Source organism: Papaver somniferum, chromosome 7 (assembly GCF_003573695.1).
Source record: "Papaver somniferum cultivar HN1 chromosome 7, ASM357369v1, whole genome shotgun sequence".
In the NCBI taxonomy this organism is placed as follows: Eukaryota; Viridiplantae; Streptophyta; class Magnoliopsida; order Ranunculales; family Papaveraceae; genus Papaver; species Papaver somniferum.
The window spans coordinates 11877660-11892671 of NC_039364.1; the positions used below are offsets into that span (position 1 = coordinate 11877660).

The window sequence follows — 15012 nt, forward strand, 5'->3', positions numbered from 1 at the left end:
TTGTCAAGGTTATCTTTGTTATAATATGTTCACAAATATTTATTGTGCAACTTGAGAGCATGTTATAAAGTTTATCCTGCAGCTTCGCTTGGTGGTTGCTCATTTCTCTTATCTGATTTCTTGAGTACTATTTGTTTGATGCACCATTCTTGATTGTGTACAACGTAGTGTTGATATTTGTAAAAGGGTAGAACTGTCTGATAAGTTTTCTCTCTTCATGAATTAATTCCTAATTTATACCTTACCTGTTGTTTGAAGATATCTTTATCTTTGAGAAGTTTTAATTGGAGACAGCAGATGACTACCTCTATTAAACGTATTGTTGATTCTACTGTGAAGTGTCTGCCAAACAACTTGCTTAAAGTTAAACCAGGTGGAGGTTCAAATGTCTATACACCAAATAGACCTGCCACTTCTTTGTTTGTGTCTCCTTTTGATTAGTTTTAATCATTTCAACAGGTTACTTTTTAGACACAGTTTAAGGTTGTCGAAACTCTATGTATATCAAGATGCTGAGTAGTAGAACTCATGCAGGGTTTTTTAGCCGTTGATGTGATATAAATGAACGGCTATATAGGATTTTGGGGAATATCTGAGGGTAAAATACATGATTGCCACGTGTCATCATCTCAAGAGATGATCTTATGATGAGACGAAAAGAGAGAAGCACCATATCATAATCCATAAAGTAGTTTCGTCTGAATCGAGAGACTGCTACTACACTACATGAAGGACGCGTGTAAGGAGTGGTTTAATCAACTCAGACCGTCAAGTCTAAAAAGGAGGACCGCAATAAAGCGAAGTGGGAAGATGAAGAAGGGGAAAATTACAGACGAAAGCGAAACAACGCAAAATGAAAAAGAAACTCCCTTTGCCAAGGGAAAACAAACTCCACGAGCTGGAGCAAAGGAAAACGTTACCAAACATAAAAGGGTGTCGGTACCAGAGACTGAGGGAAACGTCGAAGGTAAAGAAGCACTAAGTTCAAAAAACAGGACAAAAGACACTTGCGACGAAAACAAGGAGTTGGAACTATTAAAGGAAGAAGAGCAGATAAGGCTAGAAAGAAAAAATGGGAAACTCTTAATCAAGAACAATCACATAAAAGGAAAACAAGTGGAGCACAACACCCAAAGAGGAGAGAAAGTTTCGGGAAGGAAATTAGTAGCAGAAGGGCATAAAGAGTATTGGCGAAAAATGAAAGGACGAGGGGAGCGAGATGAACTAGAAGATTTAAAAAGATCCATAGAAAATTGCAGAGAGAATTCAGAGAAAAGGAATATGGGACAACAACAATTGATGATGAGTAAGCGAGAAACAACAAGCATTGTCCCGGTAACCGGAAGAACATCTAGATTACAGGGGCGTCCAGAAATGATGAAAAAGTGTGCGAGAAGTGAGCCTTGCAAACCAGAAATAGCGACGTTATTCTCGTTAAAACAAAGGGAAAATGAAAGATTGCGAAGTATTGTGGCGAGATGGGATACGATCTGCGGCGAGCTGAAAGGAAGGTTGTCAGAAGAAGACTTAGTGCACTCGTTCATCTATGCGTTGTCAACAAGACACCCTTTATTCTCGGTATTCTTCAAGATCAGAAACGAAATAGGGATGAAGGAGTTGAAAATGCATAAGTCAGAACACATTTGCATGGAAGAAGAACACTAATGACCAATGAAATATTGTAGAAACAAGAAGATTGTACATATTTTAATGAATTAATCATTTAAGCAATGTACCAGATTTACAAAATGATATGCAATTATATTTCATATTTTTGATGAATCAATTCTCATGCTTATGAAATAATCAAAGAAAAGCAAACCACAACCAAGAAAAGGTAAGACCTCGCATTATGAGGCAAATAAGACCCAAGAAGTACACTTTTTTTAGGGAAACTTAAAACCTTCTTCTAGGAAGGCTGAGAATCCACGGCGTGCACCCTAGTTCGCAGGAAAAGTGCAAGAGGGAAGTCCTAACGCACGTCCTGAACAACTCTCATAGAAATAAGCTAGGGGAAATGATAAGACCTATCCGCTGAGGGTCTCTTTTATGATGTCCTTTAGTAAGGGGTGCTGAAATATGACCAAGCCGCCGACGTATTAGGTTGAGTTGCGGGTGCCTGGGACTTCTGAAGCGTTACCGGCCATGACCGTATGGAAACTCTTGTCCACGATGCACTCGATCCCAAAGAAAACCCCACTTTTGGTGTGATTCGTAACCACAAGCCATATCGGCGAATGGGATAAGAAGTCACGAAAACAACTGAATGTCGTAATAACTGGATGGGAGGAGACCAACATGCATGTTAGGGTTAACCTCCTTGAAGGGGAAATCATGGGGAATACAAAGGGATGGCACCCTCCAGATTAGGGAGCTGTGTGACCATAAAACATGACAATTTCATGGGGCTAACATTCATGGGAATATCTAGGACTGTCACATTGTCGCGAGATAAGGTTCGAAACAAATGTTAAGACGAGGTTGATTGATTACTATTTGAAAGAATAATGAGCGCCTGGTACTTCATCGAATTAAGATCCTTCAAAAAGGATGAGGAACAATAAGACCTTAATTAGGAGGCGCAATAATACCTCGAAAAGAAAAACATGAATAAGAAGAAGAATTGAAACCGCTACCAGTTATAACCCAGTAAACACTAAGGCGATCAGAAACAAGATCATCATGAAATATGTCAAAGAATCAACGACAAGTAACATAGGACAGTGGAGAAAGGTTTAAACATCAAAAGTCAAAGACAACACGAAAGGCACATGAGGAACCTAAAATAAGAGTATACATTGGGGCGAGTAGAAGGGACCAAAGTTCACGTGAAATAAAACTAGAATTATTTCATGCCTCAGAAATAAAACTAATCCATTTCATGCCTCGGAAATGCAAAGAATAATAAGAGGCAAGTATATACTTTATATTTTGTTATTCTTTTAAGCATTTCATCGGCAAGTATATAATTGATGAAACGGTTAAGGAACGTGCGATACATCGCTGAAAATTCTCTTTATCAAGATACTTAACGAAAGTATATTACTTAACATCTTGAAATATATAAAATAAAGATTTTTTCCTCTCCAAGCTTGAGATCACCCGGATAATGAAATCATTTCCAAAATAACTAGGGTTGAAACTTAAAATACAGAAGAAGAGAAGCTAAGATTGACGCGGAAGAGGGATGCCATCAGTGACCGTTATCTCAGGGACGTCACCACTAGGCCCGCTAAGATCAGCACCAGTATCAACATCAGTATTTGAGGGTTGTCCAGGAAAACTTGTAAAAGCAAAATCATCTGCGGGGTTTTCATCTTCGACTTTTTCCCCTTTGGTCTTCTGCTCCTCGTCACCTTCAAAAAAAACCTTTTCTTCGCTTGAGATAATTATGTCGTTGACTGGATGCTCGTCGTCAGAGAAAATCTCTAGAGGAAAAGTGGGATGGGGAATACCGTGCTCATCGCAGAAACTGTTGAAGAAAGATACCAGGTAGTTCTGAGTATTCTTACGATATAATTTCTCCACTTTCGAAGTTTCCTCCATCATTTCATTGATATCAGCGTTCAAATTCTTGATATCGTCTCTAAGGCGAGAAGCGCCGTTGCGAGACTCATCCCTGTCAGGAGAGAGGTGGAGGACTTGATTCTTGTAGCGATCTTCAGATTATGCAAAGACAAATTGAAATCTTATCAGAAACCTGAAATTTGATTTGACCAGCAACTAGAACTACCTTCCATATGTAAGATGGCAGTATTCAAAGTCTCCTGGATATGATAATACAAATGGTCCAGTCTGGAGACTTCTAGATTCAACTCTCGGAGTTGAGTACATAACTCGGGATAAGAATCATCCCAACCTTTATCATGACCTTAATTTGAAGTATCTTTGTTAGGATAAATGACGAGGGTACCATGGTTCTTACAAAGCTCAACATACTTGACTTGAGAAGAATACTTAACAGACTTTGAACGCGAGGAGATCTCTAGCTGAGCCTGGATATAGTCCACCTTTTTCTTCCAACAATCGATCTCCTCATTCAAACCAGTAAAGACGCTACGAGATTTACGAAGATCAACCACAAATTGATTCTTCCTTTTGCTTGTACGTTCCTTATCCTCCTTCAATTTCTTAATCAAAGATAATTACGAGGAGTGAAGATTCCTTGAAGTGGTGAAAGAATTATTGACTCGTTGTAGCTCTAACCTGAGGTGTTCATTCTCTTCATGAAGATGATGATTCAATTCCTCGTTGCGATAAAAATTGATAGACATACGATCTACTTGCGAGAAAAGGGTTTCGACCTTCTCATTCAAAATCTCATTTTCAGTCACATAACAATCATTCTGAGTCGAAAGATTCAGGTTTTCAGCACGAATACATTAAAGTTAGGCAGACGCTTCGGAAGCATCCATTTGACTTTTCATGCATTGAGCTTGACAAAAAACAAAACAAAAAAATAACTGACACGAAGATAAAGGTAAGAGATGGATCTACAAAGGGAAGAACTTACTATGAAGCTTCTCCATCTTCTTCTCTTGCTTGCTAGAGTATTCCTTCTCTTCGTTAATCTCCTTCATCAAGGCCTTGATTTGAGCATAATCCTTCTTCATTTTCTCGCGAACAAGTCGAATCTCCACTAAGTTGGTCATGTGACGGTTGACTTCACGCGAATTGACAAACCAGAATTTAGATACGAATCTCGAAATGCTATGAAGATGTAGTTAGAGAAGTATAAAGAGATCACGAAGTTCATTAAAGCAATATGTTGCTGGAGAGTCAAGTTCATGGAGGCATTCAGCAGTACGGTTGAATCCTGAGAGAGAAAGTCATCGGCACTAAAAGTCACCAGAGATTCCGGGGCACGAGACCTTGTGGAAGGTTCTTCACGAGCTTTATGCTAAATATCTTGCGGGAACTTCATGTCCGGATCGTAGATTGGATTAGACACCACGGACAAAACCTTTTGCTTTCCCTTTTACAAGGGGAAGATTCCTCAGAGGATTTCTCAAGATGCACGATCAAAGGAGGTGGAACAGAAGGATCAACAACTTTGGGAGGAGCATTTGTGTGAGAGCGAGAAGAATGATGCTCAGGAAGAGCATGATAAATCGGAGGAACAACAGAGCTCCTAACTGCGGTCAAACCAGCCAAGTCCAAGTTTCTATGTTGAATTTTAGGCTTGCCAGAAGAAGGGGGATGAGAGGTACCAGTCTGCTAAATAATAAATTCAGTACGATTTTAGAATGACGGGATTGAAACACACGAAGTAATGGCTATCGACGAAGTAAAGATACTTGATCTAAAGGGGAAGGCGGAGTATGATAATCACATCTTTTTCGTAGGACTTTAGTTGGCTCAGAAGCATGTTTCTTGACAAGGGGAATATCATCCCACGAAAAGTAAAGGGTTAGAATCTAGTGTAACTTCGGGGGAAAGAAGGTAGCACATGAAGTGGATACCTGTTTGGGAGCATGAGAGTTAACGGTAACACTCTTTTCGTTTTTATCCTTGAGAAGACCAGTAACAGGCATCTCATACTAAATAAGAGGGAAAAGGTATATGAGAGCGAACAAAGCATAAAGCAAGATAAATATATAAGAGACAAAACAATACCTTAGTTTGCACGGACCAATGAAATTTCCAGGTATCACAGCCGGCGAGATAACAATTCTTGGGAAGAGGACCCTTGCAAGGAATCCCTTTCTCATCAACACCCCAGACTAAGGGTCCCTCTACCACCAGAGGAAACATCATCCAATTTTCGTTACAAGAAGAGCAAAGTCGGTCATCTCGCACGGGGTAGAGATGGTGTTTCGGAGAAGCTCAATACCCCACTCCTGATGCTTCCTCGATCTTGTGAACCTAGCGGAATAATTGGCCATAAAAGAGTCCAAATTATAGTCACGAGGATCATACTCATCAACCATTAACGAAACTTGCGAGGTTCCATTCTTTGAGCGAAACATAAACTCGTTGGAGATGCGAATTTCATTTCCATAAAGCTGGAAATCCCCACACTGGAGCCTATTCAGAATCTCTAGGAAGGCAGGGTTAGAAGGATTGTAGAGGGGAAAAGATAATGCGACTCTCAACTAGCCAGCGGTGACAATCATCTTGTCTGCACACCAAATATCGAACTGAATCCACCTGTAAGTCAGTTTCATGACTTGAGTTGCAGAGATGGAAGGAATTATAAAATAATCGACAGCGGGGGTCAAAGTTAAACCAATCTTCTGAAAGTTGGCTTGGAATTCCTCGAAGGTTTTGAATGGGGTAGCTGTTGAAGCTTTCTTTGGGGCGATGAAGACAGAAGAAAAGCGAAGAAAATTGAAAGAAAAGAAGCATGACAACAATGGCGGAAGCAGGAGAAGGAGTGGTAAAGACGAGAGTTCGAGTCAAAGAATAAAAGGGAGAAGAAACCCAAAACCAGGTTAAAACGAGATATTAGTAGTGTAAAGAAGATAACCGGAAAAACCGGTTGTTGACATGTTCGAGGAATCCTGACCGGTAGCAGCCGGTTGCCAAGAGAACGTGGCCACGTGGAAGCAAGAGGGTGGAGAACGTGGCAACCAAGGAACTTCAAACGGTTCTTATTCCGTTCTCATGTGACTCGAACAGAATAAGAAAAGATAAAATGTAGGTACACGAAATAGGATCGCCACATGGTCGCACTGGAAGGCACGAAATAAGTCCGAAGAATCTAACCCAAAGATCTTGCATCGTTTCCCAAGACCCTAGTCAGTGACTTTTCAAATCAAAAGTCAGAATCACCTCGCCAACGATTAACGACACGAGGTGAGAAAATTGTACGCAAGGAGGCATCCCAAAAATGAAGTACCTGGCATAAAGAACCTAAAACACGACGCATCAATTGAAGTGACCATCAAGATACCGATCACGAGATCAGGTAGACGAAGTAAGGTTACTCGGCTGGAAAGATAACCCGCGAAGTCTGTAAATTATCGAAAACTTGTACTTTAACTATCTTGGGTTGTAGATCAATAAAGAATTTCATATCCAAAATATTTACTATGTCTTAGATCTTGTTTATTTCCTGTTTGGGTGTGCTACTGGATTTTCAGTAGTTACAAAATGGAAGTTGAGGTCTTTGTAGTAAAGTTAAAAATTTTTTTTTTAATAAAATTAGGATTTGAAATGAATTGAAACCAAAACTTACATATCTATTTACAGATAAACGTTGATTTCAGTGGCATCTTCATGAGAATTTTGAGGTAAATCTCGTCCGGAAAGCTTGGCATATTATTTCGATCTCCACTTTCTTCTTCTTCAACTTTGGTTGTATGGTTGAGAGAAATAAACTAGGATTTTGATATGGCCACAGTTGGAAATAAAAAAGTTTATGTTAACAGATAGTCTTAACATCTAGATAACAAAATCTATTCCAAGTCCGTTCATACACCTTTTAGTTTCTGTCCGCACCGGAAATCTGGTTTATTTTTCTCAACCCAAAAACCGAAGTTGAAGAAGGAAGTGCAGATCAAAATAACTTGTCAAGCCTTCGCCACTGAGATCAACGTTTGTTTGTAAGTGCCTTCGCCACGGAAATCTGGTTTCAACTAATTTCGGATCCTGATTTTGTTAAAAACAAATTTAACTTTACTACAAAAACTACAACCATCATCTAATGATTGAAAGTTATGATGAGAATAATTTTAATTTCGTAATTTATGATTCGTTATCATCATCCTCTAATGCTTCTGTTGTTGAAATGGATTCCCCTGCAAATCCTCAAAATACAAGATTATATTGTTAGGCTCATGCAATGGTTTGGTGCTTTGGAATTCTCTGTGAAAATTATATTTTATGTCGAACCCATCCGCAGAGGATGACACAAAAAATTACGAAAAACATATTATGGATATTAATAATGACTATTACTATGACCACTGTGCTTTTAATGGTTTTTGTTATGATCAGATGAAGGATGATTAAAACTTGTTAAGTGTTTTTACACAAGAGCAGTCAGTTTACGTTTTTTCTATGAAGTTCAACTCATGGAACAACTTTCAATCTGACAATGATGAGTTGAATCATTATATCGAGACTGAGGTGTTTTCCTATGGAGTTATTCATTGGTTATCGGAGGTAAATGAAGTGGTCTCCAAGAGGACAGACTCACTGAAAATGAGAAAAGAGAGATTTGAAGAAGTAAAACTACCAACGACACTATTAGAAGATCAATATGGGAGTGTTGGGAAGGTGTCTCTGTCTACTTGCTAGATTTAAAGGTACTTTTAAGCATGGAGAATGCAAGATTTATGAAGCTCAACAATCTTGGACAAATCTTTATATTAATAAATTATGAGTATCGAGGGATCATCGATTCAAGAAAAATGAAATGGGACAAGAGATTTAACGTAATTCGTCCACTCGACCTGCGTCCACGAACAAAACCCTGAAGGGTGAAATATTGTTGATCACCAGTTTTGATGTCACTGGGATGATTACAATTACATTGAGAGTCTCTATTTATGTAGTGAAGAAAGAATTGATTAAGATATTATCATATTCCTAGAGAATATATCTTAATAAACTAAAATATATCCTAATTAACTAGAATATAGAAGATATATGAAATTAACAAGATATTTTCTTTATCTAGAAAACCACTTAATTACACAAGATATTTTATTCTTAGAAAGTTGATCAGATCTCCATCGATATTCTTCGATACTTGATATCCCACTAGTAGAAAAATCCACATAGGTGACATTTTAACACTGTCACAGTATCAATTTCATGACAGTTCACGTGAAATTCGAAAGTGCCACCAAAGGCGGTGTCACCGTAGGGGTCATTTTATACTGACGCTTCTGAACTGTCACATAACCGTTACCAATTAACCATCAAAACTGTCATGAACTGTCAAAACCGTCACTAGAACAGACATCCACGACGTTTCTTATTAAAAACGTCAGCTTAACGATGTTATAATGACTATTTTCCTGACAAACTGTCATTATAATGTTGAAAAGCGTACGGTTTTCTTGTATAGCCGTCAGTTTACGTATCCTTCACTGACACTTTTGTTTATTAACAGTGACGTTAAGACAATTACAGGAACTGGTTCCGTAGAAAACTACCATATATCATAACCATCAAAATTAGCGGGTTATTAGTGTTTTCCGTTCCATAATTTTAGCAACCTGATTAGAATGGACCAGAGAGTTAAACTGATTTAAATGGAAATCACTGCTAATAGTTCAAAATTTACATAAAACATGAAGGAAAAAAAATACAAGATTAAATGAGTACCAAAAGATATAAACTGCAATTACCTATTCTACTACTAGTAGTGCTAATACATAATATACAGATATTTTGAGATTCTAGATTATTCGCAACTCCTTGATTTTCTAATTGTTTTTTCTCCCCCTTTCAACCAATCAACTATATATCATACGCCATACGGTGATCTAAAATTGCATAATGCATCCGCGGGTTGTTGATGCCTTCAATCAAAGTGTCCATTAATCAATCAATTCCACGTCTCTGTTACACCAAAAGCAAACTCGAGACTAAAGCAAGACCTGGAAGCTGATTCAATAAAACTGGAGTAATAAAAACGCTGGAGTGATGTTACAACCTTTTAATAACATTCACCAGCAATTATGCAAATGAATCAACATACCCTTTCGTTTCAACCATAAAAAAAAACAAATCAGAACCAAGTTGAATCTGCAAAGATCAAGACATCCAATATTAAAAATCCTTCAAATCTAAAAAACGAAATATTGTAAGAAATAAATGAGGGTACTTAGCAACTGTGGCCGCAACTTCTTCTTTTTCGTCTCCTTTCCTAACAAAACAAAAATGTCTTTCTGCAAAATCACCATGGGATCCCAACTTAGAAAATTCAGGCCTTTGTGCTGATCAACACAATAAAATTAAAATAAAACAACAAATCATGAAAACCTTATTCGTATTGAAATTACCAGTTGAAACTATGAAGAAGAACAAGCTTTCTAAAGCGATGCTTTTTTTTTGTGATTGGATTTGTGATTAATAGTGGAGGAATATCAAAACATGAGAAGAGGAAGAAGTAGATGGTACAGGAGCCAGAGCGGCCGGGAATTAGAAAATTGAATTAGGTTTTTTTCTTTTAAAAAATCGAGTTAGGGTTTTTGCTGGTGGGTATATATAATAGGATCCTTTATGGGAAATCGTAGGGAGGATATGAACGAGGCATAATTTTTTCCTTTGTTACAGATCTTTCCAATAGCTCACAAATTACTTTTTTTTAGTAAAGAGTACCGTGCGTCCATGCCCATATTCTTGTGGAAGAATTATTAGTGGATCCACTATCCCAGTAAATATAAATATATATATATATGGTCAAAATATCCTTGCTAGTACTATATATATATTTATGGTTAGTATGTATACATAATTATATATTTATGGTCAAAATGTAAATATATATTTAGTGCAATATATATATATTTATGTCAATAATATATATTTATGGTCAATAATATATTTATATATCTATGGTCAAAATTTTCTTGCATTGTCGTGTATTTATCATTATACATAAAGGCACTATTTGCAGCGATTTTGATAGGCAAACGTCGTTGTGAACTATTGTGAGGGTTAGTCCTAAACCGTCACAATTTGCTACAAGCTATTGTGACATTTACTACCAAAACCGTCGTTATTTGAGCGGCATAGACACCAACTGCCGTCATATATTTTATGTACATGACAGTTTATAAGTGTCACCGTAGGATAGGTCAACTATAATAGTTTACATCAATCACCGTCTCAGTAGGTAGTTTCCGTGATGGTTATGTCAACCGTCATGATTTGTGATAACAATTTGTGACGGTCAACTTTAGGAACCGTCAGCTATACCTGACCAACAATGTATTGTGACGTTTTTTCTAAAACCGTCATGGTAGAGAATTTCAAATCGTCACCAAATCCCACATTTGGCCTAGTGTCCGTTGATCTTCTGGTATCTATGTTGAGTCTTGATCATTTCATCTTGAACTTGATAACCTCGATATTCATCTCGGTATATATATTCTAACATCCCCTCGCAAGTTGAACACGGAGAGACTCGAAGTGTTTAACTTGGACACTGATTTATCGACCACAGCTCGACTTGAGAACCATATGGTGAAAAAAAAAATTATGATCTCATCAAAAACAGATATAATAAGTAAACTTGTAGACACGAAACCCTAATATGTGATGAATCACAGTGCCAAAGTGAAATCGAGAAAGAAAACAAAAATTCTTGCCCGAACAAAATCGATGAAAATGATATGCGGAAGCAGTTTGAGTGGATTTCCCCGCTCTGATACCATAATAAATTAAGAGTATCGAGGGATCCTCGATTCAAGAAAAATGAAATGGGACAAGAGATTTAACGTGGTTTGGCCAACTCGACCTACGTCCACGGACAAAACCCCAAAGAGTGAAATATTATTGATCACCAGTTTTGATGTCACTGGGATGATTACAATTACATTGAGAGTCTCTATTTATAGAGTGAATAAAGAATTCATTAAGATATTATCGTATTCCTAGAGAATATATTTTAATATATGAAATTAACTAGATATTTTTCTTATCTAGAACACCACCTAATTACACAAGATATTTTATTCTTAAAAGTTGATCAGATCTCCGTCGATATTCTTTAATACTTGATATCCGTCGATCTTCTGGTAGCTATGTTGAGTCTTGAGTCTTGACCATTTCATCTTGAACATGACAATCTCGATATTCATCTCGGTATATATATTCGAACATATATAATTTAAGATTTGACTGCGTTATCTGTGTTTCGGGTTTTGATTTGGAGCTTATTATATGCAACCTTATTCTAACTAATCCCACGTCAAGTATAGGCCTCAACATGTTATAAAGCTGACTAAATTGATTGTTTCAGTGCCCACCATGCTTATGTTGGATCTTCTCTATTTATGGTGAAGTCAACAAAACTGAAAGTCTGAAACCTTGTGGATGATTGTTTTATTGTTTGTGTTGTGGAAGGGGTTGTTTGGAAGATTAGATTGGAGTGGCAACTTTCCGACCTCTGTCACTGACCCTCAACCTATGGGTAAAGTTGGAATGTGTTTTCACCCTGATCAGGACAGGATTGTTACGGTTCGTGAATGTGCTAGATCCTTAGTAGGTCATGGTTTTATTTTCCAGCTTTCATTATATTATTATTATGATCTCTCATCCTTGTAACACTTTTTCTTATTAAGTTGTGAAGTTCAATAATATCCGAGAACAATTAAAATTTCAAGACAGATTCTGATCTTGTATAGAGGCCAAGTCCATGATCCTTGTTTGGGCAAATGCATCGGGTCAAAGAGTTCATCTGAATTTTTCTAGCGCCATTCTTAATAATTGGATGCTCTTTTAATGTAATTGTGTTGTTTTCTCATTTTTTAATCTACCACTGGTAGAACTCCTTTGTAAATTTCTCTTTTCTTAATATATCTTCCATTCTTATAAAATAAATAATAATTTGGATTACATTTATTAATTGTGAAATACAAGAAATAAGACCACAATACTAAGGCCTCGGTTATCTTTTTGTTATGCAGGGTTTTCGGGACAGTTTCAAGTTCGCTGGAAACACGACTAATAAGCATAGGCAAATTGGAAATGCAGTGCCACCTTCTTTAGCATTTGCTTTGGGTATAAAACTTAAAGAAACTTTGGATGGGGGCTTATCTAAAACAGCAAAATGATGAAATTTCTCTGAACAAATAAAAGATAGCTTTCTCGACATAATTATATATCCACAATCATGTCAAACATATGGACTAATGAGTAGGAGTTCCCTCAAATATTCTTCATATGTTATGTACAATTGGAATTAAATTAATTTGATATTTAGATTATTTATTAATTTCTCTAAAATAATATAGTTCTCTGATCCTAATTAGACTTAACAAAGTTAAATTTTAACTCGCTAAATTAATAACCTCGTTCAATTAATTAATTTTTACGGAAAATGGGTCATTTGTCAAAATATTTTTAAAACATGGTTCTAATGGACGAATAAAAATTAGTTTGGGTGAAATGGACACAAAAAAAATAGCAAGGATAAAACTGGATTCATCATGGCTTAAACTTAAAAAATAGCGAGGATGAAACAGGATGCATCCTGATATAAATTAAAAATAAGAAAAAATGTTTGAAAATGGGTAGGATGAAATTGTTTACATCCTGACAATTTTTACATTTTTATTCATTTAAACAGTATCAAAATCTAGATGTCTTCTTCATCTAGGAATTATTGATTTTGGTCTTTTTAACCAATTTTGTGTAATTTTTACTTGTCCGAAAGGCATTGATTTATTGAATTTCAATTGTAGATCCCAGGGGAAGGATTAGTACCGTTAGTCTCTTTTATTGTCAAATGGATTTATTGCTAGGCGCCCACTTACTTAACAAACTCCTAACCTTCTAAACTTGCTTGGGTCTCCACTAAAACTACATTTTCCTTCAGCTCGGTTTCACCTACTTTGAGAAGAGGCGTAGAGACCCTTGAATTGACTTGTTGTACGCTTGGTCATGATCCTTTCTAGGACGACCACTTTTCCTTGGAGAAGGTACATCTTCATACCCAGCTTCGGTATGCTTATGCCTAGAAAGATCTCTTGGGTAAAACAACCATTCCTTTGTATTTTTCCATTGGGTTCACTTCGAATTCAATCTTAAAGAACTTTTGGTAATTGGAGATAAAATAAATGGCAGGACTAGCTAGGAGGGAGATGGGAAAGTAAATTGAGAGGTAAAATGAAATAAACACGCAAGAGAGAAATTCTGATCTAACAATTGTAGGTAAAAGGTTGATATACGTTGAAAGTATGGGGCATTCATGTATCTACTAGAGTTTACTTGATAAATTTATGGAAACCCAAATTAATTAGGAAATGTTATTCATAAATATAAAGCAAGGGGACGATGCATGCATGAGTCCTTTATTACAAACCAAATAGGAAATTTACGTACATATTCCTGCCCATAGCCAGGAAACATTCTTGTAGAGAAGGTGGTTTTAGCCACCCATTCGTCATTACACGGATTAGACCTAGCATACTAGGCGTTATTATTAACAAGAGTACTTAAAACGCACACACTGTACTAGGGAGACCTATATGTTTCCCCTAGTTGTAGTAGCCAAAGAAACATTGAAATCAAACTTAGATTTTATGAAAGCGATGATCTTCTCATTAACCCGGAAGTTCCTAGCCAAAATATAATTAGGAATTTCTGGGGTAGAGTTAAAGAGGTTAGAAGGAATTCTTGAGAATCCGGGATTTTGACTATTTAAAGCAGCTATCACAAGAACATTTCCCGGTCCAACGTTGGCTGCAAAGTGCACAAGTCCTCTAGGAATAATATTCAACTCAAAAGGCTTCATAACTTTTCCGTACAAAATATCAGTAGTAGTTATAAACCCGAAAAAGAGTTTTCCTTTTATGAGTAAATTAGCCTGACTTCCTCGAGGGTGTACGTGAAGTGGAATAATTCCACCAGGTGCGAGGTCGATTCGGCTTACCGTAAGTCCTTGGGTGTTTAACCCAGGGAAGGTGAATACATCACCACGTTGCACTCCAAACCGTTCAGGATTCGCTGTGCTTGCTCCAGTCATCAAGCCACTAAAGAAGAAATCCTCTGATGTAACTTGAGACTCCGGCTTGCAAGGGAACCCATTGACGCGAATTGTGGAGTTCAAGTCAGCTACACATATGTCTTGAAGAGGGTCGGGATCAGCAGAAAAGCATGACAAAGTAAAAAACATGACCACAGTTAAACACAGAACTAGGAAGAATGAGGATGTAGTTTTAACACTACACACAGCAGCCATGGCTCTGTTTCCTTGAGATTTGTTGTTTTGATTAGCAGGTCCTGGTAGATCGAAAAGTTTATGCGTTTACTCTAAAATTTATGATTCTTATATAGGTTTAACCTTTGCCCTTCTTTACTGCTAGTGTCTATAATGAGCACTTTTAA

The 15012-nt window shown here is 37.1% G+C and overlaps 1 protein-coding gene across 1 annotated transcript; it reads right to left on the reverse strand.

Moving 5' to 3' along the window:
- Window positions 1–14149: 14149 nt before the first annotated feature.
- LOC113294113 (germin-like protein subfamily T member 2) lies at window positions 14150–14866 on the reverse strand. Its single transcript, XM_026542531.1, has one exon. The coding sequence runs from the start codon at window positions 14864–14866 to the stop codon at window positions 14150–14152; it is 717 nt and encodes a 238-aa protein (XP_026398316.1).
- Between the last annotated feature and the right edge of the window lie 146 nt (window positions 14867–15012).

Excerpts from the sequence above, each read along its gene's own strand:
- LOC113294113 (XM_026542531.1), bottom strand. The coding sequence starts at position 14,866 with ATGGCTGCTGTGTGTAGTGTTAAAACTACATCCTCATTCTTCCTAGTT.